General features: G+C 41.3%; 2 protein-coding genes across 3 annotated transcripts; both read right to left on the bottom strand.

The window, feature by feature from the left end:
- Positions 1-4,126: 4,126 nt before the first annotated feature.
- Positions 4,127-10,286, bottom strand: ITGB1BP2 (integrin subunit beta 1 binding protein 2). 2 transcript variants are annotated; one of them, XM_079764451.1, is made up of 11 exons: positions 9,766-10,286; positions 9,306-9,355; positions 9,162-9,218; positions 8,944-9,086; positions 7,972-8,066; positions 7,588-7,646; positions 7,378-7,448; positions 7,162-7,261; positions 6,788-6,901; positions 6,485-6,547; positions 4,127-6,130 (listed from the first exon to the last, which is right to left on the bottom strand). In XM_079764451.1, the coding sequence occupies exons 1-11, from the start codon at positions 9,827-9,829 to the stop codon at positions 5,906-5,908; spliced, it is 1,041 nt and encodes a 346-aa protein (XP_079620577.1). In that variant the 5' UTR covers positions 9,830-10,286; the 3' UTR covers positions 4,127-5,905. The 2 variants fall into 2 exon arrangements, with proteins under 2 accessions (XP_079620577.1, XP_079620576.1); XM_079764450.1 differs by lacking the exon at positions 9,766-10,286 and having other exon boundaries at positions 9,306-9,746.
- Positions 10,287-10,417: 131 nt separating this feature from the next.
- Positions 10,418-27,280, bottom strand: NONO (non-POU domain containing octamer binding). The gene is made up of 11 exons (XM_079764449.1): positions 27,156-27,280; positions 21,192-21,353; positions 19,241-19,434; positions 16,773-17,074; positions 15,139-15,234; positions 14,755-14,951; positions 14,355-14,439; positions 13,366-13,468; positions 12,745-12,784; positions 12,487-12,596; positions 10,418-11,410 (listed from the first exon to the last, which is right to left on the bottom strand). The coding sequence occupies exons 2-11, from the start codon at positions 21,340-21,342 to the stop codon at positions 11,276-11,278; spliced, it is 1,413 nt and encodes a 470-aa protein (XP_079620575.1). The 5' UTR covers positions 21,343-21,353; positions 27,156-27,280; the 3' UTR covers positions 10,418-11,275.
- Positions 27,281-27,771: the final 491 nt, after the last annotated feature.

Raw genomic sequence — 27,771 nt, 5'->3', positions numbered from 1 at the left:
GTCTGAAACAGCCTCAGTGGGAAGTGCCAGGGAATGTATGAGACAAATAAAAGGGTTGCTGAGCAGCTGCAAAGGCTAAGTTGAAATTGGACAGCATGAGTTCATACTGGTCTGCTTGGTTCTCCTTCTAGCAGTGTTTTGGGACTTTGGAAGCAGAAAGGAAGAAAGAGTACAGTGGGGACCCAGAGACAGGAACACCAAATCTGGTATAACTGGGAGATAGTTATTGACCTGGATAAAGTAAATGGTAAAGTAGCTAGGAGTCCCACCAAAGTTAGAGATGAGGTGATCAGAGACATAAAAGTTGTTTGGGAAAGTGTTATGGGCCTCGCTGGTTTCGTTAGGCTTATCAAAGGGACTCTGCTTGACTAGATGATGTGGTGTCAAGTTCCTCTTCTAAGAGCCCAGTCCTCAAAGGGCTCTAGGACCTGGGACAGCTCTTTGCAAACACTGAGGTTTTAATCAGTAGCTTTGTGTCCACAAGCAAGCTGTTTCCTTTTTTGAGCCTTGGTTTCCTCATCTGTAAAAAATTGGGAAAATACCTACTTCACAGAGCAGGTGTGAGAATTAAGTGAAATAATGTGGGTAGAAGTGCCTAGCCCAGTGGTATTCTGTTCATGCGACTCCACTCACTCATCAGGTGATTACAATATCCATTAATCCTGAAGCTGATGCAATGTTATGGTGAATATGTTATCACTACATAGGATAGCAAGACCTGACTGTCAAGAAAATGCTTTTTTCTTTCCAAAACATTATAAAATTGGATATTGGAGGTGTGCCCTGCCAAAGAAAAAAGCACCCCAACTTTCCTAATAGTCTGAGGTGAAAGTTTTTGGGTTTTCTTTCTTTCTTTTCTTTTCTTTTTCTTTCTTTTTTTTTTTTTTTGAGGTGCAAGTTTTTGATGAAGAGACAGAGGAGGAGTAAAGTAGTACTAATAATAGAAAACACATATATAGTACTTACTATATGCTAGACACTGTTCCAAATATGTACTACCTATTAGTATGATAATACACAGATCTGGACCTAGAGATAAAATTGTGTGAGACATCTGCATATGGTTGGTATTTGAAATCATGTGCATAAATGAGTGTCTAGAAGAGTTATATATAAGAGAGAAAGCCTAGGACTGAGTCTTCAAGAACTTCATAATTGAATGACCAAGTAGAAAAGGAGGAGCCTGAAAAGGAGACTGAAAGGAATGGCAAGTGATGTAGAACAACCAAAAGGAGCAATGGGTCACAGAAGCCAATGTATTTCAAGGAAGAAACCATTATTGGTGTCAAATTTTACTTGAGAAATCAAGCAAGATGAGGACTAAAAGTATCCATTGGATTTAGTAGCTTCATAGCCAATGGTAACCTTATCAACACAGATTGAGGGCTTTGGAAGACAGAATGAAGTGTGCTGTGAAGGGATCAGGAAGAAGGATCAGAAAAAGTAGTTATTTCAAGAAGTTTAGTTATAAAGGAGAGAAAAGAGTTAAGTAGTAGCTAGGGAAGGATGTGAACTCAAGGGAAATTGTTTTTGTAAGATTGGAGAGACTTGGACATATTTAAATGCCAATGAAAATATCCAACAAAAGGGAAAGGTTGAATAAACAAGAAAGAGAAAGGATAATTAATAGTGTAAGGTTTCTGGGAAGGTGTGAGGGGATAGGATACAAAGCACATTAGGAAGAAATGAGAAGTGTAAAAGGAGATATGGAGAGGATTTGTGCTAATGTGAATATATATATATATATATATATATATATATATATATATATATATATATATATATTTCATGGTGGGAAGTGGAGGATTAAATTAGATAATGCATGCAAAGCACTTAGCAAACTGCCTGGCAGGTTAGTTTCTATCAGAAATAGTAGCTATGGTTATTGTTGTTGTTATTAATGTTATACACCTGCCTGAAAATTTGTTACATTTTAGGCTTTGGGCTATGTAAAATGAGCTAGTACACTACTTTATTTTTTAAATTTTTATTATTTTTAGTACACTACTTTTTAATGCTGTAAATTTAAAGTTTTATATATCAAATTTATATACAACAAGGATTACTTGAACTTTCTGATTCCTCACCTCCATCCTCTCCAGGATTTCTGGGTAATTGCTGGTCCCCTGATTTTGATAAGATAGAAAAAAAGTTGTACATTTAAGGTTAGTGCCCTTTATGTATTTTTCTATATGGATTTTTACTTCTATGTATTTTTAATGTCTACCAAAGCCTCTATGGATGATAACTCTCTCACAGAAAAATGACATTAAAAGTTAACTGCTGCCCGACTAGCGTGGCTCAGTGGTTGAGCATCAACCTATGAACCAGGAGGTCACATTTTGATTCCTGGTTAGGGCACATGCCCAGGTTGTGAGCTTGATCCCCATTGGGGAGCGTGCAGGAAGGAAGCAACCAATCAATGATTCTCTCTCATCATTGATGTTTCTATCTCTCTCTCTCTTTCCCTTCCTCTCTGAAATCAATAAAAATATTTTTAAAAATAGTTAACTGCTGCTAGGGTTAGAAAGAATCTGAAGGGTTCAGTTCGAGGGGGACATTTTATTTGCATTTCAAATCCATAGAATGAGAGAATACTGAGTGAGTATTGTCGAATATCCTGGAGGTCCAGGAAGCCCCTTTATCTCTGATATGTGAGGTATCCCTGAACTCATTCCCTAATATCCCCTAATCTTGCTTCAATCTCCAAATTCTCAGCCAAACTATGCTGTGATCCCTCACCTTTGCTGCCCATATCCATTCTCCCATCCCCATCTTACTCCTAGCTCCCAATGAGACCCTATGTTTCTTTAATCTGAACTGAGAGGGAAGGTTGCTATGAAAAGAACTTGAGGTCATCTGAGGTTTGGTGAGCTTCCTAGTTTGATGTTTCTTAGAGTTTAAATCTTCCAGATTCTTGGCGATGCTGTTGAGAAAGTAAATTTGACTCAAGGCAGACTTAAAAGAGTCCTCTGATTAAGAATATACATTTTAAAAGGAAAAGCTTATAATGCCTTTTTAACTCTCTTTTAAATCATGTTCAAAATCCTTGATCTAGTATTTTAGGCTCCTCCCAATCTAGTCAGATGCCATTTAATTTTTTTATGCCCTCCCTTAAACATGCCTTTTTATATGTTAGCAGTGGTTACAAACAGCAAAGGAACTAAGATTGGAGAACATCTGAAGAGGAATATTTACGTTTTACTCTACATACTTCTGTACTGAGTTTTTCTACAGTGGCAGTGTATTACTTTTGGAATTAAAATTAAAACACAGCCCTAACTGGTTTGGCTCAGTGGATAGAGCATCAGCCTGCAGACTGAAGGGTCCCAGGTTCGATTCTGGTCAAGGGCATGTACCTTGGTTGCGGGCACATCCCCAGTAGGGGGTGTGTGCAAGAGGCAGCTGATTGATGTCTCTCTCATCGATGTTTCTAACTCTCTATCCCTCTCCCTTCCTCTCTTTAAAAAATCAATAAAATATATTTAAAAAATTAAATTAAAACACAAAAAGTAAAATAAAACACCTTCTAGCCCCATCCTGGCTCTCCCTCTCTTCCATACCCACCCAAATTTCTCATTCTTCAAATTTCCATTCAGAATGTATTTCTTTTTTTCTTTTTTTTAATATATTTTATTGATTTTTTACAGAGAGGAAGGGAGAGGGACAGAGAGCTAGAAACATCGATGAGAGAGAAACATCGACCAGCTGCCTCCTGCACACCCCCTACCGGGGATGTGCCCGCAACCAAGGTACATGCCCTTGATCGGAATCGAACCCGGGACCTTTCAGTCCACAGACCGACGCTCTATCCACTGAGCCAAACCGGTTTCGGCCAGAATGTATTTCTTAATCCTCACATTTATGGTCAATTGATTTTCAGCTAGGGTACCAAGGCAATTGGGACAGAAGAGTCTTTCAAAAAATGGTGCTGGGACAACTGGATATCCATAAGCATAAATGTAAAGTTGGACCCCCTACCTCATACCACGTAAAAAAATTAATTCAAGATGGATTGAAGACCTCAATCTAAGAGCTAAAACTATAAAACTCTTAGGAGAAAACATAGAAGCAAATCTTCATGACCTTGAATTAGGCAATGGTTTCTTGGATTTGACATCAAAAACATAAGAAAACAAAGGAAAAATAGAAAAACTGGACTTCATAAACATTAAAAACTTTTGTGTACCAAAGAACACCACTAAGGAAGTGGAATGACAACACACACAATGGGAGAAAGTATTTGCAAATCTTATATCTGACAGGAGACTTATCTCCAAAATATACAAGGTGTCCCAAAAAATGTATACCCACTTTAACATCTGAAGCTCAATCTTGAAAATGAAATTTATTTTAATAAACACTGCCTTTAATAATTATTCAAAGTGTGTGTATACACTTTTGGAGATACCCTATATTTTAAAACTTTTACAACTCAATAAAAAGAAAACCCAATTAGCAGATGGTCAAAGGATATGAACAGACGTTTTTCCAAATAAGAGACACAAATTACCAATAAGCACAAGTAAAGATGGTCAACATCATTAGCCATCAGTGAACTGCAAATTAAAACCATAGTTAGATTGCACTTCACACCCACTAAGATGGTTATAATAAAATAAGACAAATAAGTGTTATTGAGGATATAGAGAAACTGGAACCCTCTTACATAGCTGGTGGGAATGTAAAATGATGCAGCCTCTTTGGAAATAGTCTGGCAGTTGCTCAAAAGATTAAAGTTACCATTTGACCCATAAATTACACTCCTAGGTATATATCCAAGAGAAATGAAAACCTATGTCTGTATAAAAACTTTTACATGAATGCTCATAGCATCATTACTCATAATAGGCAAAAAGTGGAAAAGGACCCAAATGTCCCTCAACTGATGAATGGATATACAAAATGTGGTATATCACACAGTGGAATATTATTTGTTCATGAAAAGAAGTTAAGAGCTAATACATGTTACAACATGGATGAACTTTGAAAATATTATGCTAAGTGAAAGAAGTCTGTCACAAAAGACCACATATTTTTTTTATTCTAGTCATATGAAATATCCACAATAGGTAATCCACAGAGGCAGAAAGTAGATTAGTGGTTGCCTAGGGCTATGTGTTTGAAGGAAAATTGGGAGTGACTACTAATGGGTACAGACAAGGTTTCTTTTGGAGTGATGAAAATGTTTTAAGTTGATTGTGGTTGTACAACTCAGAAAAACATTGAATTTTATACTTTAAATGGGTGTTGTATGGTCTGCAAATTGTATCTCAATAAAGCTTTAAAAAAATTACCTCTGCCATGGAGACTTCCCTTTCTTTTTTTTAGGAACAGGTTAGATTTTATTCTGAGCCTTCCTTTTCTACTGCAGTCCACATTAATCTCGCCATTCTCTCAACTCCAATAGCTCTTAAAAACTGTACTGCACAATTTAGTACTCAGTTTAACTACCTAAAAATGTTTATTATTATTTCATGTCGATTATCCATGACTTGTAAGCCAGACTGTAATTGTCCTGAGATGAATGAATAAGTAGTCTGTTTCTCAAATATCTCTAAACTACCTAAACACATAACTGGGCACATAGTAAGTACTCAGTAAATAACTGATGGTTGTGAAGAATAGATTGAATGTGCATGTGCTTGTTTTCACACATGTGTCAAACACACAGAAGTTGGGGGAAATGAATACAATCTTAGATAGTGAGGTGAGAGAACAACACTATGTGAAACTGTAGAATACCAGATTTATTTAAGAGAAAAAACAGCATGGTTTGGATGTTTTTGTTCTCCCCTCCTTCAGCCTCCTGCTGCTCAATATCTCATGGCAAACCATATCCTGGTCTCTGAGATCCTATGAAATTTATTGAGGTCCCGTCTAGATCCTTGATTGTTTGGTGTCACTATTCCCCCATTGCTTCCTCCTCGTCCTCCTCCTCTGTCCAGCTCAGATCATCTGAGTCCTCAGATTCTTCCTCATCCATCTCTAACCCAACCCCTGCCTTAGCCTTCTCAGCTAGTGCATCAGGGTGCTCCAGCTGGGCCCAGGATCCTGGGTCAGCCTTCACCAGGGAGATTTCAACCCGAGATGGCATCAAGGAGACAGAGCTCAGCTCCACGTTTATGACCTGAGGAAGAGGGAAAGATAAAGGAACACGGGAAAAAGAGAAAATGAAGAAATCAACGTTGTTGGGGTCAGGGTCAGGTGGTGATAAATGACAGGGAGAAAATAAAAATGTAAGGCGGAGAAAAGATGGAGGAATAAGACAACATAGTAAGGGAGAGGGGAAAAAAGAGAAAGGGGATAGGGAAGGGGGGAAAAAAGGAGGTGAAGGGAGAGAATATAAAAGCAAATGAAGAGAAAACCTCCACTTCTTCCCATTACAACTCCTTCCCCCCCAAGACACCCTCTATTCATTGCAGTCTGGCCCTTCTTTTCACCCCATCTGCCCTCCTTCCTGTGCTCCCTTATCTTCACTTACCCCCCAGAGCTTCATCTGTGCTTGGAACACACGGTTACCATCAAAAACAATGTGGACATGAAGCTGAGAGAAAAGAATTATGGGGGTAGTAACAATCCAGAAGGTCAGAACAGATCATTATGACACAGAACCAGGCCAGATCCATACCTGCACAGGTCAGTCAGATAACCCTGACCTAATATGACTACCTTCCTCTCAGGGGACTATGGAGTCTACATTTTAACTACATAAAGCAACACTGCCTGTAAGATTGTAATAACACCCAATTCACTAGCCTCCCATCCAGTATCAGACATTCCTTACCTCAGTTTGACTGGCCTTCACCCAGTTGAATGCAGGAAGTGGAATCTGGCCATACACAGTCACCACTACTAAGGAATCTGTCTGGTGCCAATCGTGACGGCAAGATGCTGGTAGCTAAAGATATGAAATGTGGGTGATAAAAATGAACGCTTAACCCAAGAGGAGTTCTCATGGTTTGTATGGAGAAGAGACAGAGTTCAAAAAGATTAACACTAACTTATATTGATTGCAAAGATGCTGGGTTGTTGAGGGATAAGGAGTAGAATCTTATTTGGTCCATACAAAGGGAGATAGAGAGCTTGCTATGAATTATGGGGAGGAGAAATTATTTCTGGAATTGGCTTCTAATCGAGTTCAGGGAAGTTGGAGCTTACCTGCTTCCCCCAGTCATGTCTACCAACTCTGCATCCTGGCTGTGCCAGGAAGGCCCCAAAATCCAGGGTCTGGATGCCACAACAGCTCCACGACTTCATCCTGAAGTAGGAAGATAATTCAACTGAATCCCTTTCCATTCCCACAAGCCCCTACTCCCATCTATGTTCAACATTGGGAGAAATCTCTCCCACAGCCCACCTAGTACCCTCCCTTACCCCTCATGGAATCGAGGTGCTCCTGGGTGGTAGGTACATGGAGTAGCATCACTCTCAGGGTCTTGGTAAACCTAAGACAGATCAAGGAGAAAGGAAAGGAATCGGGTCATTCTAAAGTGTACTTCATGGAACTTCATATCTATACCTAATCATCTCTTGGGTATAGTATCCCTCAGCCACATGCTTGAGCCCTCATAAACTCTCACTCACAGCGTCACATCCTGGGTTCTGGCAGCTGGAACCAGTCTGGATCAGACTACTGTCAAGTCCTGGTCAAGGGAGGAAAATAGAGTCAGAAACTTATCTTTTATTTTTATTTTTAAATACCTTTTTATTGATTTGAGAGAGGAACATCAGCGATGAAAGAGAATCACTGATTAGCTGCCTCCTGCATGCCACTACTGGGGATCGAGCCCCAAACCGTGCTTGTGCCCTGACCAGGAATTAAACCAGTAACCTCTTGGTTTATGGGTCAATGCTCAACTGCTAAGCCACACCGGCTGGGCATTCAGGAACCTATCCATTACATCCACCTAACTGCCACTTTCACTACATTCCAGTCTGTGAGGTCTGTCCAACTAAGGACCCACTTACCTGCTCCAGATTCCTGGTCTAATTCCTTTTTTTCCAATGCCATTTCCAGGGCCTGGGATATATTTAGTGGAAGCAGCTTTGGAGGCAACTCTGACCTAGGGGGTAAGGGTGGGGTGATTTAATTCTGACTCATTAACCATGATCGACAGCTCCAACACTCCCACCAGTTCTAATGGAATCCAAGATGTCTGGTCAGGTTTGGAGAAGTTGCATAGAAACCCCATTGCCAATTTTCTTCTCTATGGACATCCCAAATCCCTGACCCTGGGGAAATCACCAGGACTTACCTTGCTCATCTACTCAGTTGCCTTAAATCTCACATTTCTCTGTAGAAACATACCATTTCCCCTTCCTCTAATTGTGGGCCTAATATGACTTTCTTCTATTTCCATAAAATTAACTTACTCTTCTCTACAGCCTCCTGACTGCCAATTCTACTACATCCTTTTCTTGATGTAAAACTATTTTAAAGATCTTTTCCAAAAAGAAAAAAAAAATCAAGATCTTCCCAATTACCCCTTGTATTATAAATACGTATTCATGAGGGGCTATCTGCTCTGTTAAATCAAAATACCCATCTATCACCCATACCACCTTACAGTAAGGGACATTATTTCTGGATAGATTTCCCTTACGGCACAAAATATACACTAAGCCCTGACATCTGGCCCTCCTCACATCTCTATGCCCTAGCTTCCAAACCCCAATGACCCTAAGCTCCATGAATATAGAAAAAACCCTGGGATCTCCTCCTTTTTAAATATTTTTATTGATTTCAGAGAGGAAGGGAGAGATAGAAACATCAATAATGAGAATCATTGATCGGCTGCCTCCTGCATGCCCCCTATTGGGGATCCAGCCTGCAATCTGGGCATGTGCCCTTGACCGAAATCAAACCCAGGACCCTTCAGTCTGCAGACTGATGCTCTATCCACTGAGCCAAACCAGCTAGGACTGGGACCTCCTCTTTACTTGGGCCTCTCCCGGCGCAAAGTCTCTGCTGACTTTGGAATCGTAGTCAGTTTTTGCTCCTGAAATGAACTGCTTGTGCCAGGGCCCTCAGGTTGAGGGGCTTCAGGGAGCTTCTCAGCACAGTGTGGTCCCACAGTACAGCCCTAGTACAGATAAGGAGAGGAGGATTAGAGATAGAATCTTTCTATTAGGGGCAGAATCTAAATAAAAGAATTTACCTTGATGTTTAAGAACTCAGAGAAATCTACAGTTCGCTTCCGGCAACAGGACCAACCCTGATAATGAGACCCAGCTCAGCTTAGACTCCTGAGTGTATTTCCTTTGGGAAATGTTCTTGCTATCCCCCCTCACTTATACCTCACCTTAAGTGCATCATGGAAGATTGGGATCCCAGTGTGATGGCAACAGGAATCTGTGGATATGGGTAGAAAGATCAAGAAAGGAAAACTATACCAGATGTCACTTCTTACCTCTTCCATAGGGCCTATATGCTTTGGTTTTTACATATAATTTTTTTAAAAAAATTTTTTTATTTTTTACATAGAGGGAGAGGGATAGAGTTGGAAACATCCAAGGTACATGACCTCGACCGGGATCGAACCTGGGACCCTTCAGTCCGCAGGCCAACGCTCTATCCACTGAGCCAAACCGGTTAGGGCTTTCCATATAATTTTTTAAAAGTCCAGTAAAGAGTGAAGACTGCCCAGACCAGTTAAACTAGGGCAGGTACACTAAATTTCTTTTTCTACTCCTTTATCAGACTATCCACAGATGACCATTCCCCAGGATCCGGATCCCCCTGGCAAGACCAGGCTTACTCACCAGGAAGATTTGTATTGGGGTCAAAGTGCTGCCCACAGCCTTTGTTATGGCAGAGTAGAGACATGGAAGCGTTGGTAGAATTACTGAAAGGGTATTTCAAGGAGTCTGGCTGCCGAGTGGGGAACACCTCTTAGTCTGGAAGCTTTTAGCTGCCTGGAAGGGCCAGCTGTGTCTATCTTTAGTTCAGGAGGCGTACACCTCCTAACATGGGCAAGGGAACTTCAATTGGTCTTCCCAGCCAATAGGAAAAAGCTCAGGAGTATTTTAGCTCTGAGGCTCAAGAAAAGGATCACGCAGAGTAGGGTTTGGAACTTGGGCGAGGTCAGCTAATCACAGCTGAGACTGTTTTAGATTTACCATGCCAATTCTAAGCCTCAGACATATTAGCAGCTGCTCAGAAACATATACCAATTTGAGAACCCTCCCAATGAGAATACCCCAATCCCCCAGCCCATTTTCTTTCAAAGAAGCTTTCCTCCCATCCTTATTACTTCTGTGTACCAATAGCACAGATCTTTTGTCAACCACTTCATCCATAGTATGCACCCAATCCCTGATGTTTGCCACATGGATACTTTATAAAACCTACTGCTCATCTCCTGAGACAGAACACCCCTCCCTCCCTTCCCTTTCAAAAATAGCACAGAAAATGAAAAGGATTAAAATGTATTTTAATAAGTTGATGCTGCATTACTGCTTCATTTTCAGAAAAAAACTCCGAAGGTATCAGGAACAAATCAAACATGGTACACCAATAAAAAATAAAGCATAGCATAACTACTTAAGATAGGCAATGCTAAGAGCTACTGTTGGACATTCATCATACAGCAACCCTGTTCCAAGGTTGTTATTAGGCCTATCAAGAAAAGCTGTTAACAGCAACATCAGACACAAAAGGGCCATTCCTGGGTTGTCCTTACCCAAGAAAAAGATGGAGGCAAGTTAACACAAGATTTTTTTTTTTTAAAGATACGCTAAAATGAAAATCTCTAAGAGAAAAATGTCTTCCTTAGGGTATGAAGGGATAATATATGGGGTATAACAGAACCGTATGTATGTATGTTATCTGTGACCTCTGCAGACATTTGCCTGAATTCCCACCTGGGAGTGAATAAAGTGATGGAGGATGTTTGTGGTTTTTGTGGTACATGTGGCAGTGTCTCCGGGGTCGGGAAATTTAAGAATGAGAATGCAAATAGAACAGGATAAACAGAATGGAATGATCAAGATTCATGGGGGCTCTAACTGGATCCACTTTGCCATTGCTCCCCACCCCTGGCCTTCAATAATCGAGACTTCAGGAATGCACCACACAGACACGATTCAACAATATACCACACAGAAATGATTTAAATATCACCCCTCCCTTGACCTCTGGCCCTAGAGTAGTACAGGCAGGGAAGATCTAACTATTGGGAGGAATCCTAACACTTTTCCAGGGTAGAATTCTGGCTAGTCCAAAAAGGGTCCTTCTCTTAAGGGTTTTGGGAAACTAGACACTGCAATTTTATTAGTATCGGCGACGTTTGTTTGGAGCAAAATCAGCTCCAGGAGCTGCACGGTTGAATGCAGGAGGGGTGCCACCAATTGCCCCTATTCCTTCCATTGCAGCAGCTTGGCCAAAGCGTTCGGTAGTTGGTGGGGTCTTAAAGAGAAAAAGAGAGCAACATTACAAAAATAACCTATGTCCTAAGCTTCCCACCCATCTGTAGTCCCTCCCTTGGAGGCCATTTCTACCCAATTTTTCAAGGCTCCTGATGCTGGGGGTGCCTAATCGTATTTAAAACTCTAGTGGAGCCTAGCTGGCATGGCTCATGCTTGAACAGTGACCTATGAACCAGGAAGTCACAGTTAGATTCCTGGTCAAGGCACATGCCTGGGTTGTGGGGCTCCATCCCCATTGTGGGCATGCAGGAGGCAGCCCATCAACGATTCTCTCTCATCACTGATGTTTCTCTCCCTCTCCCTTCCTGTCTGAAATCAATGAAAACAAACAAACAAAAAAAACTCTAGTGGATAGTCCGGCCAGAGTACACAGTGGTTAAGTGTCGACCTATGAACCAGGAGGTCACCGTTCAATTCCTAGTCAGGGCACATGCCCAGGTTGTGGGCTCAACCCCGTGTGGGGTGTGCAGGAGGCAGCCAATCGATGAGTCTCTCTCATCATTGATGTATCTATCTCTCTCTCCTTCTCCCTTCCTGTCTGAAATCAACAAAAAAATACATTAAAAAAAAAGAAAGACTAGCAGATAGATGTCCCTGAAAGGAAGGGTACCTGAATTACGGACCCACCCAACAATCTCACCTTTAACTTTTTATCCCTATTCTTTCTTCTTCTTCTTTTTAATCCCTATTCTTATTAGCTAAGCAATATTACATACTAAATTCCTAAGATGGTTAAGTTCTACCTATGGCCTTTTTGATGAACTAGGTACATGGACAAGGGCAGGCCATCACTTTCAAGCAACCTGAAGCCTATCCAGTTTTAACATTTTGATATAAGAACTAAAATCACCTCAGGATTATATGGACCATAAAGTATATTTTGACACTCGGTTTACTCAGGAGTCCAAAAGAAAGATCTTGAGGTTTCATTGGATAACAGTGGTTCTAATACTGTCATCTGTAGCAAAATCATGGCAGGTCAAGCGACTATGGAAGCAAAGTCCTTTCTCCTCCCATCACCATTCAGGGTTACTATTAAGGCCCTGCAGTTATTACCAATCCCAAGGTTCCATCTGGCATCATAGTGGCAGGTCCTGGAGGAGCTGGGGTACCAGCAGGCACAGGAGCAGGGGGCATGGCACCTCTGTTGTTTATGCCCATAGCACCTAAAGCAGAGTAGTGTGATCAGTACAGGAGAAAGATGCTCCCAGAAATGTGAATCCCTTAAATCCGGACTATGTAAAATAAGCTACATAGTTCACAAGAGACAAGACAGGAAAGAAAATCTGAGCCGTTAATCTCCTGAGTCCTTACCTCCCATAGCCATCTGGCCCATCCGTATCTCCTGCTCTCTCTGAAAAAGAAAAAAACACTAAAGACAGTCTAAGACAGAACTGAATTCTCCCACAATCCATTGAAGACCACACACTAAGGAAAGTATAGAGTGATAACACATCCCAAGTACACTGAGACCAAGCTGACGAACACCAACAACAGTTCCTCACTAGTTGTACAGTGAGTTCAAGATCAGAGCTACTAGGACACAAGTCAGTCTCCTATTAGGTACAAGAGAGTTATGAAAGGAAAGGGGAAAGATAGTCAATTTTTTTCTATAGCTCCAACCTGTACAACTTTAAGGACAGCAATGGACTAGTCAAGGCTGCTACGGAACTGGATATATCTCATCCTACAGTCACTGAGTCTAAACAGCATATACTGGTCCCAGCTTTTCACTCTAAATAGCCCGTGGGGCAAAAAGAGCTCTCCTTCAAACCTTACCTTTCCTTCCTATGAATTATTTCTAAAAGGAGTTTCACAGAATGGAAAAATTGATCATAACCTGGTATGTTGTATAGTCCTAGTGGGCAGACAATTCATGGTGGGTTTGTCATATCACGACTGGACTGGTACATCATGGGCACAAAGGAGATATACCGCATCAGGGAAGGTTCCCTTGAATCCTTCCTGCTGTCTCCGCATCATTTCTTCCTGCTGTCGCCTCATCTCTTCTTCACGGCGCCTGCGCTCTTCCTCCTGCCTACAGAGAATCACCAAGGTATTTAAGCAGAGGTATTCCAGAACTTAAACCAATTATCTTTTTTAAAAAAATATATTTTATTGATTTTTCACAGAGAGGAAGGGAGAAGGATAGAGAGCTAGAACCATCAATGAGAGAGAGACATCGACCAGCTGCCTCCTGCACACCCCCCACCGGGGGATGTGCCCGCAACCAACGTACATGCCCTTGACCGGAATCGAACCTGGGACCTTCCAGTCCGAAGACCGACACTCTATCCACTGAGCCAAACCGGTTTCGGCTAAGCCAATTATCTTAATAGGGGACTCAGCCAAGAGGATTAAGAGCCTACTGAAGCCCTAGCCAGTTTGGCTCAGTGAATAGAATGTCGGTCGGCCTGCGGACTGAAGGGTCCCGCAGGTTTGATTCTGGTCAAGGGCATATGCCTGGGTTGTGGGCTCAATTCCCAGTAGGGGGCATGCAGGAGGCAGCTGATCAATGATTCTGTCTCATCATTGATGTTTCTATCTCTCACTCCCTCTCCCTTCCTCTCTGAAATCAATAATATATATATATTTTTAAAAAGAGCCAACTGAAAACTATCATAGCTCCCCAGGAAGCTCAATGTTAAATGTGCCCAGCCCTAAAGCAACCCAGATGTGTCCCTTATGGGAAAAAGTTCTTTCTCACAGGAGCCTCATGAGACCAGCACTCAGCTATTTTCTCTTTAGTGTAGCCCTGGGTAATTCCCAGAACCACTGGCAGCTGAAACATCTCCCATCCAAAGGGAGAACTTCAGAAACAGCCAGGAAATGTTTGCCAATATATTTACAAATGCATGAGGTAGCTCAGTGGTAGGAAGCAGGAGTGAGACATTGTGAGAGAAAAAAGGGTTGAGAACAGTTACCTGAGCTCCAGTTGCTTTCGTTTTTGCACTTCTTGGTTGTGCAGCTCTTCCATCCTCCGAAGTTCTTCTTGACGCCTCATCAAATCTAGAAAAACAACAGACTTGATTGAGAGTATTCTTCATTCTCCTCAATGGGCCCAATAATTTTCTATAATTAAAGATCCAGAAAGCAAAGGGGATATATAATCCCTCAGTGGCCATCCGAGGTATCCAGATTCCAAAAATACAGCCAAACCTATTATTTGCCACGTCTCCAAGCTCATTTGCCTACCCAAGATCAACAAAATATTTTAGAGGATAAAAGTAGAGGTTTAGGCCTTTCTCTACTGATTAATACTAAGAAACTCTGGAAAAACTTATTTTGTTCTTTTAGTTTTAAGACTTAGAGGCCTATACTCACCCTGCCTCATTAGCATGACCTGGTGCTCATGGCGAGCAGCCTCCATCTCCATCTCCAGTTTCTCACGAGCTTCCTTGATGTTGCGGTCCACTTGGTCCTGCTGCTGTTTCTCCATCTCAATGAGTGCCTTCCAGCGCATGGCATATTCATACTCAAAGGAGCCAGGCTGTGCAAATCTAGGTGGCTGCTCCCTCTCCCTAAAGAGAAGGTTCCTGGGTTACTAAAATTCTAAGATGCCAACTAAGCAATGTATTCCCCCTGAGTGCCAAAATAATGGCTGCTAGTAAATACATATAACAAAGACCTGTCTCTTTTACACATCCCTTTACAAGCTTCCTTAACAATAGGCAAACAGCTAAAAGGGAATCTGTCAGGACAACATACTTGTGAAATTGCTGGTTCTTTATAACCAGCTTCTCTGGAAGTCCTTCTTCATCATCTAACTGGTCCATGGGCTCCACAGTCACAGGTCGAGGAAATCTGGGAAAAATAAAGATCAAATTATACCCTACACCAGGCTTGCTCTCTACACCTGCCACTGACACATGAACTAGTTTTAGGGGTCAGGACAAGACAATTAAACTTATGAAGAAGTTTTATACCCAGTCCCAAGTAACCAATTCCTTTTAATGGCATTATGTGGAAATGTGGAATCTGGGGTTGATAGGATCAAGTCAGGCTTCAGATCTCTGAATACAGCCTTTAAAAAGATGTTCAGCCTGGCCAGTGTAGCTCCATGGTTGAACATCAACCCATGAACCAAGAGGTCACCAGTTCGATTTCTGGTCAGGGCACATGCCTGGGTTGCAGGCTTGATTCCCCAGTGGGGGTCGTGCGGGAGGCAGCCGACTGATGTTTCTCTTTCTCCATCCCTCTCCCTTCCTCTCTACAATCAATAAAAACATAATTACTTAAGTGCAGCCTAAATATGTATTATCTATAGAACTCCAGACAACAACTTGGGATAAATTCTAAGATGTTGCATGCACAAAACAACTTTTCAGAGTTATAAAACCTCAAAGGGGAGACCTAACACTGATTAAATGACCCACTGAAGGACTGAAAAATTTTAACATAAAAAAATATATATTCTGCCCTAGCTGGTTTGGCTCAGTGGATAGAGCATTGGCCTGTGGACTCAAGGGTCCCGGTTTCAATTACGGTCAAGGGCACATGGGGTACATGCCCGGGTTGCAGGCTCGATCCAGGAGGCAGCCAATCAATGATTCTCTCTCATCACTGATGTTTCTCTTTCTCCCTATCCCTTCCTCTCTGAAATCAATAAAAGTATATTTAAAAAATCCTCACCCAGAGGGTGGGGGTAAAGGGGAGAGATCAACCAAAGGACTTGTGCGCATGCATATGAGCCTAACCAATGGTTAAGGGGGGTGGGGGCATGCGTGGAGAGGGGTGTGGGATGGGAATGGGGGGATGAGGACAAATATGTGATACCTTAATCAATAAAGAAATTCAAAACAAAACAAAACAAAAATCCTCACCCAAGGATATTTTATTGATTTTAGAGAGAGAGGGAGACAGAAACATTGACGTGAGAACCATTCGACTGCCACCCACATATGCCCCAACCAGGGAAACCTGCAACATTCTGGTGTACGGGATGATACTCCTATCAACTGAGCCAGGGCTATTAAAGTTTATTTTTTAATCCTCAAACTATACTTGTGTTAATTTAAGATTATGTTAACAACTCTACTAGCCCAGCCAGCGTGTCTCAGTGGTTGAGCATCAACCAGGAGGTCACAGTTCGATCCCCGGCCAGGGCACACGCCCTGGTTGTGGGCTCAATCCCCAGTGTGGGGTGTGCAGGAGGCAGCCGATCAATTATTCTCTCTAATCATTGATGTTTCTATCTCTCCCTCGCCCTTCCTCTCTGAAATCAATAAAAATGAATTAAAAAAACTTACTAGAAAGCTGAACTAGTATGAACAGTATTTAAATGAGCACAGAACAGGGTTTCTAAAGGCTAACTTCCCAGACAACAACTTGCCCTCACTCACGTGGTTAGCAGGAAGGAACCTTCACTGCATCTGTCCAGAGCTTTCCGAGCAGCTGGCTTCCCTGAGAATTCAACAATGCCTTTTCCTGAGGGCCTTCCTCGGTCATCCACAATGACTACGGCCCTCTCCACCTGGCCGAACACAGAAAAAGCTTCCTCCAGCAGTTCGTTGGATACATATTGAGGAAGGTTTCGGACTGTAAGGGATGCACTATGGCAGGCAAAGCGCACACGCAGCTGCTTTCCACGGAGTGGCATGTTGTCCAGCTCTACTTTAGCAATCTCCGCTAGGGTTCGTGTTTCCTAGGAAGCAGAGGAAAGTTAGAATAACTCAGTTTAACAGACCAACTACACAGCTATCAATAGTTTAAAGTAGCACCTGGCTGGCATGGCTCAATGGTTGAGCCTTGACCTATGAACCAGGAAGTCATGGTTCAATTCCTGGTCAGGGCACATGCCCAGGTTGTGGGCTCGATTCCCAGTATGGGGCATGCAGGAGGCAGCCGATCAATGATTCTCTCTCATCATTGATGTTTCTATCTCTCTCTCAAATCAATAAAATAAATATATTTTTAAAAGATTCTAAAGTAGCATAGCTCAATACAAAATACCTCAAAAAAAAAAAAAAAAAAGAGCTTGGCCCTAGGTGGTTTGAGCATCAACCCATGATTCTGGTCAAGGACATGTACCTTGGTTGCAGGCTCGATTCCTGGCCCTGGTCAGGGCATATATGGGAGGCAACCAATTGATGTCTCACATCAATGTTTCTCTCTCTGTCTCTCCCCATCCCTTTCACTCTCTCTAAAAATCAATGGAAAAACATTCTCGGGTGAGGATCAACACACACACAAATAAAAAACCAACAACAGCCCTAACCGGTTTGGCTCAGTGGATAGAGCGTCGGCCTGCGGACTGAAAGGTCCCAGTTCGATTCCTGTCAAGGGCATGTACCATGGTTGTGGGCACATCCCCAGTGGGAGGTGTGCAGGAGGCAGCTGATCGATGTTTCTCTCTCATCGATGTTTCTAACTCTCTATCCCTCTCCCTTCCTCTCTGAAAAAGAATCAATAAAATATACACTGAGTGGCCAGATTATTATGATCTCTGAACGCATAATATCCTATATAATAAAAGTGTGTATCCTATATAATAAAAGGCTAATATGCAAATTGTCCCCTTGACCAGGAGTTCGACCAGCAGGCAGGCCAGCCAACCGCCCATGTCCCCTTCCCCTGGCCAGGCTGGCCGGACCCCACCCATGCATGAATTCATGCACCGGGCCTCTAATATATCTATATCTATATATATATATATATATATATATATATATATATATGAAATTCGTGCAAGGGGCTTGGCCCTTGCAGCCCCAGCTTCATCCGGACGGTCGCTCTGCTGTTCAATCTAATTAGCATACTAGCTCTTTATTATATAGGATACACACACACTGAGTGGCTAGATTATTATGCATTCAGAGATCATAATAATCTGGCCACTCAGTGTATACTTAAAAAAAAAAAAAAAAAACAACAACAAAAATACAAGGAGCTTGACAACAGCATATAAAGAAGCATGGATAGAACTGAAAGAATGGAATTGTGTGTTTCAGATCACTCTTTGGTTAGCCTAACTGTTCTTATGGCCCTGAAAAACCAATTGGAAATCCTAAAAGGTAGTAACACTTACATGGTTATCAGTATCACAGGTTATTCTCCCAAGGGTAACTTATCATCTGGACAACAATGATCAGCATAAAACCTACCCTTACAATACAGTAGTGCTAGAATATTTAAATTTCAGCTAGCTACAAACAACTTAACCAGAATCTCTTATGTCCTCCAAGAGACCTCTTTAGAACCACAAACCTTGATTGGACTCCCTTCATATTACTAAAGAGGAATCTGAGCCCCATAGAAAATGACTTGCCTATATAGTCTTGAGTGAGTGGTACACCTGGAAGGAATACTAGTTCTGATCACATCAAGTTCCTCATTTATGGAGATAAATAAAAAAATATATATATTAAAAATAAAATTTAAAAAATAATTAAGATAATAAATTTTATCTTATGTGTATTTTAGCACAATTAAATTTTCAAAAATATATACAGCCCTGAGCGATGTGGCTCAGTTGGTTTAGCATCATCCAGTGCACTGAAAGGTTGCCAGTTTGATTCCCGGTCAGGACACATGCCCAGGTTGCTGGTTGGATCCACGGTCAGGGTGTGTGTGGGAGGCAACTGACCGATGTTTCTCTCTCCCTCCCTTCCACTCTCTTTCAAACCCAATAAAAGCAATATTTTTAAGAAATCTATGAGGAAAAATTTTTAAATCTGCATTTTTGTCCTATTCCATTAACTACAACTACAAGCTTTTAGCAGACCATCTGAGAATTATTTACTGCCTTATTTTCCATATCCATCACTCCCCAGCTTCCGCACCTTTGTTCTATAAACCTACAGTTGCTTACCAAGCGGATAAAGCCAAAGCCCTTATCCTTATGAATGAAGACTTCGCCTGCCTTCCCATATTTCTCAAATAGTTTCCTCATTTCCTCCTCAGTGATGTCAGGAGGAAGATTGCCCACAAAGAGCCGGCTACGTTGGGTGAAGGTCTTCTCTCCTGGTTTCCTAAAATTCTTCAGGTCAATAGTCAAGCCTTCATCTGAGAGAAGACAAGAGATTTACAGTCATTCTCAAACAGCTACAACTACTGCTATATTAGGAAACCTAATTGCTATAGAAAAGCCAAACACCATTTCCCAATGTAATCTATTTATTAACCACTTATCACTAAATTGCACCTCAGAATATGAAAGCAGTATGCAGAGATTGGGGCGGGGGGGGGGGGGGGGGGCTACTGTGGGCCAGGAGCCAACTAGGACTAAATCAAAGGCAGAAAGACAATACAGGAGCTATTGGCCAAAGAGAAAATTAAGCAAGTCAAGGAACTCTATGTAAGAAGGGACAGATTTTTGAAGTATAAAGCACAGTTGTTCCATTTCCCAATCTCACTCATCTTCATAACCTTACAGTTCCCATTCTCTCAGGCTTGGGCGGTAACATAATAAAAAGAAATGAGTTAGGCCCTACCCAGTTTGGCTCAGTGGATAGAGGGTCAGCCTGTGGCCTGAAGGGTCCTGGGTTTTATTCCGGTCAAAGGCACATGCCTGGGTTGTGGGCTTGATCCCCAGTAGGGGGCATGCAGGAGGCAGCCAATCAATGATTCTCCCCCATCATTGATGTTTCTATCTCTCCCTTTCCCTTCCTCTCTGAAATCAATAAAAATATATCTTAAAAAAATGAGTTAGGAAAAAGTATTCTTGCCCTGACCGGTTTGGCTCAGTGGATAGAGCGTCGGCCTGTGGACTGAAAGGTCCCAGGTTCGATTCCAGTCAAGGGCATGTACCTGGGTTGCAGGCACATCCCCAGTGGGAGGTGTGCAGGAGGCAGCTGATCAATGTTTCTCTCTCATCGATGTTTGTAATTCTCTATCCCTCTCCCTTCCTCTCTGTAAAAAATCAATAAAATATATTAAAAAAAGAAAAAGAAAAAGTATTCTTTGTAGAAATCTCAGGAAATTAAAAAGGTTTGAAGTAGGTTCTAGTCTCCCCCGCACCCCCCCCCCCCGGTCACCCAAAACCATTTAGTCCCTCTATGCCCTTTCCCACCTCCACCCTCTGCCACAATCATCATATCGTTGTCCATGTTTGTGAGTCCCCCCCCCCCTTTTAGGTTCTAGTCTTAGAGGCACACAAATAGGCGTTCAGTTTGCTGAACAAATGGAAACATACCTTTAAAGACTTTTCACTGATTATAAGTGGGCTGGCACAGGCCCCAGGCTAAAAGTGTAATAATACTCAGTACCAGACTACTTCTCCATTAAGTCTTAAAAACTTGTTCTATATGTTCCCTAAGTATCAGTCATCTGATTACCTCTAGGAAACCAAGCTTTGAGGCAAAACATGCAGACATCTGTTTAGCCAACACAGCAAAGCAACCTAGACTCAACTGCTATCCCTACATGCCTGCTCTTTGGTTTCAGAGAATCAGCCTTTTTCTATCTTAAATATTAAGAGGCAAATAGAACAAAGACCTATTCCTTTATAATCCCAAAAGACTAATCTAAAAATCAAGAACCCAGCCCTAGCCAGTTTGGCTCAGTGGATAGAGCGTCAGCCTGTGTGGACTGAAGGGTCTTGGTTCAATTCCGGTCAAGGGCACATGCCTGGGTTGCAGGCTCGATCCCTAGTAAGGGGCATGCAGGAGGCAGCTGATCAATGATTCTCTCTCATCCTTGATGCTTCTATCTCTCACTCTCTCCTTCCCTCTCTGAAATCAATAAAAATATATTTTAAAAAAATCAAGACCCCATTCCTAAGAGGGAACCTATCTCGACCCCATTACTTAGCATGCACTCACTTTGGCTGCTGGCTTGTTGTCCATTTGCAGGTACTGCTGGCGGCGGTGGCTGCTGCTGTTGCTGCTGGTGGTGCTGCTGGTGGTGATGCTGATGATGCTTTCTTGGAGCATGGTTTTGCTTCTCCAAGTTAAAGGTTTTATTGCTCTGCATTTTTTTGTACCCTAAGAAGAAAATGTGGACAGTCAAATACATTCAGTGCTAAGAATGCAGTCACCTTCCTGATGACTCATACTGTATGTCATCAATCATCGTTGGTATCCTGACTTTTGCCAGATCTTAACAACTGGTTATTTTGAACAAGTATGGCAAAGGAATACAATTCAGAAATATAAAACAACCAGGAATTAGCAGTTACGTTGCACACAGAAACTGGATAAGAATCAGACAAGAACAGCTTGCACTAGAATGACCTGAGGAATCTTCTAGTTCAATAATTTTACACATAATAGGAAACTACTTTTCCAAACAGATCTACCTCTTAACTGTTAGCCCTATCATAAAATTATTAAAGCACATTTTAAAAACATGACTGCCCTAGCCAGTTTGGGCGACAGGGGCTGCAGTGGGAAGGGCTGGGTGGGGGCATGAAGGATGGGCCAAGACCCACCCCTATGCCCACTGCAGCCTCAAGGCCCACAGTTCCTTTCAAGGTGCACGAAAGTCATGCACTGGGCCCCTAGTATAAACATAAAATGTTAAATTCTGTCATCTAAAAATTAAAATAAGATTAAAAGAAAACAAAATGAAAATTTCCAGCATAATCCAGAAATTGGCAGTTGGTGGTTTTAAACTGACATCCAAGGACAGTTCTTTAGTTAATGAAATAAAAGGGCAAAGTCAATTCTATTTTTTTATTTTTTAATATATTTTATTGATTTTTTACAGAGAGGAAGGGAGAGAGATAGAGAGCCAGAAACATCGATGAGAGAGAAACATCGATTCAGCTGCCTCCTGCACACCCCCCACTGGGGATGTGCCCGCAACCAAGGTACATGCCCTTGACCGGAATCGAACCCGGGACCCTTCAGTCCCCAGGCTGACGCTCTATCCAGTGAGCCAAACCAGCCAGGGCGTGAGCCAAACCAGCCAGGGCCAAAGTCAATTCTAAACACAAGACCCTCTAGTCAGAATTTAGCTGAAGATACAAAGAAAGACCTTATGGTGAATACATTATATGATTCCTTTAAAACAGTGCAAGCTATATTTTAGATGAAGAAAATAACTGTTAATTTTTGGATAATGGACATTTAAGAATACTTTTATGTGTATAAAAATCCTTAATATATTTTGTATCATATCCCACCAAAACTGGGAACATCATTGCAATTATGAAATACTATATCCAAAAGTTGTTTCATAAGACAATAGGTAACAAGAACTATCAAGATGTTCATATTCTTTAACTCAGGAATTCTGTTCCTAGAAATTCATCCTAAGAATATATTTTAAAATTTAAAAATCACACCTATGAAATATTCACTGCAATGGCCTTTATGGACAATAAAAATGGTAAATAATAAAAATGACTTACATATCCAAAATCAGAGGCCTAGTTTTTATTTTTTATTTTATTATTTATTTTTTTGAGGCCTAGTTTTTAATTATGATACATCTATACAATGGAACATTACAGTATTAAAAATTATGAAGACCATGTAAGCATGAAAAATGTTGATACTTTAAGAGGGAAAGGGTTTTTTAAATTCATAAATGTAGACAAGGAACAGAAGGTAGGCAAAAATAAAAATTGTCCTGCTTGTTATAGGTTATTGATGATTTTTTTACTATTATTTTTTTTTTACTAAATCAATAATTCAACAAATAAATATTCACTGAATGCCAACTATTTGCTAGGCACTATTCTAGGTGCTTGGGATGTATTAATGAACAAAGCAAATATTCTTGCCTTCTGGGTCCTTACCTTCTAGTGAGAGACAAAACAATATACATAATAATTTTATCACATAGTAGTTAAGAAGAGGTGTTACTGGAAAATAAAAAAGGGGGGGAGGAAAAGAGGGGGGCAAAATAGTTATGGGAGTGAAAGGTAGTAATTTTAAATAGCTGTGAGGAAACATGTCACTGAAAAGTTGACATTTAAGCCCAGACTTGAATTTTCTCATTTATGTCAGTTCATCAGTTTTGTTTCTCATTAATAAGGCACCTACCACAAAATACATCTTTGTTATAAAAAACTCAGAAATAAAAATCCAAAGACCCAGCACTAAAAAATAGTCACTGTTAACATTTTGGTATACCCTCCTAGTCACTGATTTATATATTTGTAGGTACTCTAAATAGGATATGATAAAAATTATTTTATAATGCCTTTTCTACTTTACAACACATATCTAACAGTTTTCATGTTACTAAATCTTCTACATTGTTAATGCACAGTATTCAGCTGTCAACCAAGCCACTGTAGTGTTGGACACGGGTTGTTTCTAATTTTTCACCATTATAAACAATGCTCAAGCTAAATCTTGGGGCATAGCCCTGAGTAAATATTCCTCTCACAATTTCCATTTTTGATTCTTTAGCTTTCAGAAAATACATTATCAGTTCAATGACTATAATCATAATGCACCATTGTATATTCAGGTTTTCCTCATCTCTATAGTAAACATAATTATAATTTTTAACAGCTACATAAAGCCCATGTGGATTTACTAAACTACTCTCTACTATGAGACATTTAGGTTGTTTTCAATATTTTCCTATTATAACACTGCAGTAAATATCTTTGTGCTTGTAGCTTTCTGCTGAATTATTTCCTTAGGATAAAAATAGTATAACCGAATCTGTGACTCTTGCCACATAGTGCAGCACTGTTTTCTCAAAAAATTGTAATAACTTTAAATGCCATGAATAGGTGTAGCAGTTTCACAGCAAATCGGTTCAGATTGCAGTCACCTCGGTTGCAGGCTAGCCTCCAACCCATCAGGGGGCGTGCGGGAGGCACCAGTAGATGTGTCTCTCTCATATCAATGTTTCTCTCCCCCAACCCCTTCCACTCTCTCTAAGAGTCAATGGGAAAAAATATCCTGGGGGAGGGGGGATTAGCAAAAAAAAATAAAAATTTAAAAAATTAAGAAAAAAGAAATCATTATTTTAAAATAAGATATATATAAAAGAAATAAAAGCATATAAAATTTAAAGTCTACCCCAGCAACAGTTGGGAGCAGGTTTAAGTTGGGCATTAGAATCAGATATTTTCCTATTTGATACTTTTTTCCACAGATACTTTTTTTTTAGAGTCCCAGCTATTAAACATCTCCCTTCCCTGACCTCAAAGTGGCCTACAACAGAAACTTGAATGATTTTCACAGCCATTTCTTCAACTAGGTCTTATCTCTTGCTAGAGCCCAAGGACCCTCTTTTTTTCCTCCAGCCTTTAACTAAGGCACTAGCCTCAGTACCTTGCATCCCATTAAGGAATATACAATTTATAATTTACATGTTAATAGAAATCCTTAGAGATCCATTCAAAACTGAAATATTAAAAACTCTTATCTTTACATCTTACCCACACCTCATCATTCCATTTCAAAAGGCCACTTTACAACTTTTTAATAGAAATGGCCTACCTTTTTGAGGATAAAGTGCTAAGATGTTCTAGACCATTTAAGATTACTTCAGGGGAGGTTATTTTATTTATTTAAAAAAAATCTTTATTGTTGAAAGCATTACGTCTCCTTTCCCGCTCATTGACCTCTCTCAGCCCACTCCCATCCCCCAACACAGGCCCTCACTACGCTACTGTCAGTATCTATTGGTTATGCTTATATGCATGCACACAAGTCCTTTGGTTGAACTCTTACCCCCTCTCTCTCCCCTGCCTTCCCTCTGAGGTTTGACAGTCTGTTCCATGCTTCTATGTCTCTGGATCTATTTTTGTTCATCAGTTTATGTTGTTCAAGGGGAGGTTATTTTTTATTTTAGAAAGTATAGTGTGGCAGTTAAGGTGGCAATACAAAATATTGATCGACCATTATGTCAGGCACTGTGCTAAGTCTGCATTATCTCCTTTAGTAATCACAATTATTATTATTCTGGATAAGAAAAATGATGCCCATCCAAAGTCACACAGTGTGATGGAGCATGGAGTGGAGAATCCCATACTCATCTCTATACTACAGGCTTTGTAATTACTCATTTCAATTTCAGAGTTCCAAACTAGCCATGTTACCTAACTTGAGCCTAATTTCCTCACCTGTAAGATAGGGATAACAATACCTACTTTATAGGGATGGTTATTTTAAGGACTAAATGAGGTAAAGTACATAGCAGACACTTGTTCCTGCTGGAAGCCACTACCCTTATTTCTACATATGGTAGGTGCTTCAATTAGACAAATGTCACTAATTACATTCTACCTCCACTCTTCTGGATTCTAGCAAAAATCACTTGTATAACCAAATTCCCTACCTTTGTGTTTTTAAATAAATGTCTCCATAATGCTCATCTTTATAATCTTCCCTTTCTGTTTGTTCTTTCCCAAGCAAGCATTCAATGAAGACTACGTAATATTGTATAAATCCCTTAAACAGTGCCCACAGAGTAGCTAAGTACTCAGTAAGTATTGTTCCTATCACCTACTTCTGATGATGACTACCAATATAATTTGGAAATATGTGCAGAAATCACTGCCCCCTAACCATGGGGCCTCTGAGAAGAGAACAAAGTACAAAGATCAGCAGCAAGGATTTCTATCTGCAATACTAACCTTGATGAAGGACTTGCTTGAGAAAATATGTATTGCTGATTTAGAAAGACTGGGGCTACTGAGCATGAGGTACAATTGCACAAGTGTTTAGATACAGGACCAAGTACATTACTGTATCACATATCTGAAAACTAAGTAAATGTCCCCTTAATTTTCAGGATAAGGATCAACTTTTTAAGTGGAAACATTCGGAAAATCTGGTTAAAATCTACCAGACCAAATGGCCGCCTGGATCTGGACCAGCCTGAAAGCTGTAGAATGCACTAACATGGTAAGGTCCTTTTTTATTTTCTAAGAGTTTCTTAGGACCTTTCATTTGATAACAAAGAAAGTATAAATCTAACCAGTGTACTCCGAATAGAATTGGCAGATTTATCAAATAAAAATACACAACAGAGTAAAATTTGAATTTACGATTAGAAATGATTTCTTTGTGTGTAAGTCCCATGAAACGTATACTAAAAAAATAATTCGTTGTATGTGTCAAATTCAAATTTAACAGGGCGTCCTGTATTTTATCTGGCTACCCTACACCTACCTCAACCTAGATTTAAGATAGCAAAGTGCCTCCCAGTCTTCTCTAACCTTGACTTCTCTGTTAAGAACACAAAGAAAGGTGTCACCTTACGACAATCGTTTCTCCGAGTGGAAAATAGCCGATAAAAAATCCATAAAATTAAGTTTCATTTTTTAAAAGTGATGCTACACGTGGGTTGAGCAGCTAGGCAACAAGACTAAAAGTAAGGGCATACAGGAACCTGAGGAAGAAAGCGGAGGGGTCTGGACGAACAGATGAACTTCCCAGCTAAGAGTTCTGACAAAGAAACATCGCTCGGGGTGCCCCAGTTGCTCATTCAGAATTCATGGCCTCGCGAAGCCGAGGGGAGGAGCGCCCTACAAAGCGCCTCCTCCTCCTGCCGCGACTCCAAGGCTCTGGGATGATAGACCCCACACCCTCAGGCCCAGGAACTTATTGACAGCGCAAAGATTCCAGGCCACGTCGCACAAAGAAAGGCAGCGGGAGAGGAAGCGGGAGTCAGGTTTGAATGCGATCGCCCCCTCCCCCCGCGCGGGTGGGCTGGGAAGCCAGTGGGATGGCGGGCACAAGGCCTCAAGGGGCCTTGGAAAGGGCCAACCTCCCTCCAAACCGAGCCTTGCCCTAGCCTCTTCCTTCACCGATTGTCGCGAGAAATCATATTCCCCTCTCACAGGAGAACTAAGTCGTCCCCAAACTCACCCTCTACCGACTGTTCGCTCCTCAAAGTAACGGCGACGCTACACGGCCTCTACCGTCCCAAGAAAAGAGCGCGCGACCGCCGGAAACGCAACGACGGAGCTCGGTGCCTCCCCAGGGGTACAAAGTGGCATTCTTGATTGGTTATCTGAACTGCCAATCAAGATTCTTCTTCAGAGGCGGAATCAGTTTTCCGCCATTTCTACGATCCTATTGGCTGACGAATGCGAAAGACTTGGGTTCGTGTGAACGACGGATGGGGACAAAGAGCGAGGCTTTGTACCTAATGCGCATGCGCTAGTTTCGTCCGCTAGAGACCCAAAAGGAAGGGGGAGAAGGGGGGATGGAGGCTCGGAAGGCGAAACGTAAACCAGCTAACGGAAAGACTGGAAGACCAAATGATTGCGAGGGGGGAGAGGGAGAAAAGGAGAGAGGAAAATGGAAAGAGAGAGAGAAGGGAAGGAAATGTGCGCGTAGGCGTGCTCTGAGGATTCCTGCACTGCGCCTGTGCAAGAAGCAAGAGCAACAATGTCGTTGTATTCAGTAGTAGATCTAGTCTTTTCCTACTGAAAAAAGGCCCCGCCATGTTTCTTTTTCACACTTCCTCATTAGGGCTTGC

Source organism: Cnephaeus nilssonii (assembly GCF_951640355.1).
Source record: "Cnephaeus nilssonii genome assembly, chromosome: X".
Lineage (NCBI taxonomy): Eukaryota > Metazoa > Chordata > Mammalia > Chiroptera > Vespertilionidae > Cnephaeus > Cnephaeus nilssonii.
The sequence above is the reverse complement of the archived record's forward strand: the minus strand, read 5'-3'. Positions and strand labels throughout refer to the sequence as shown.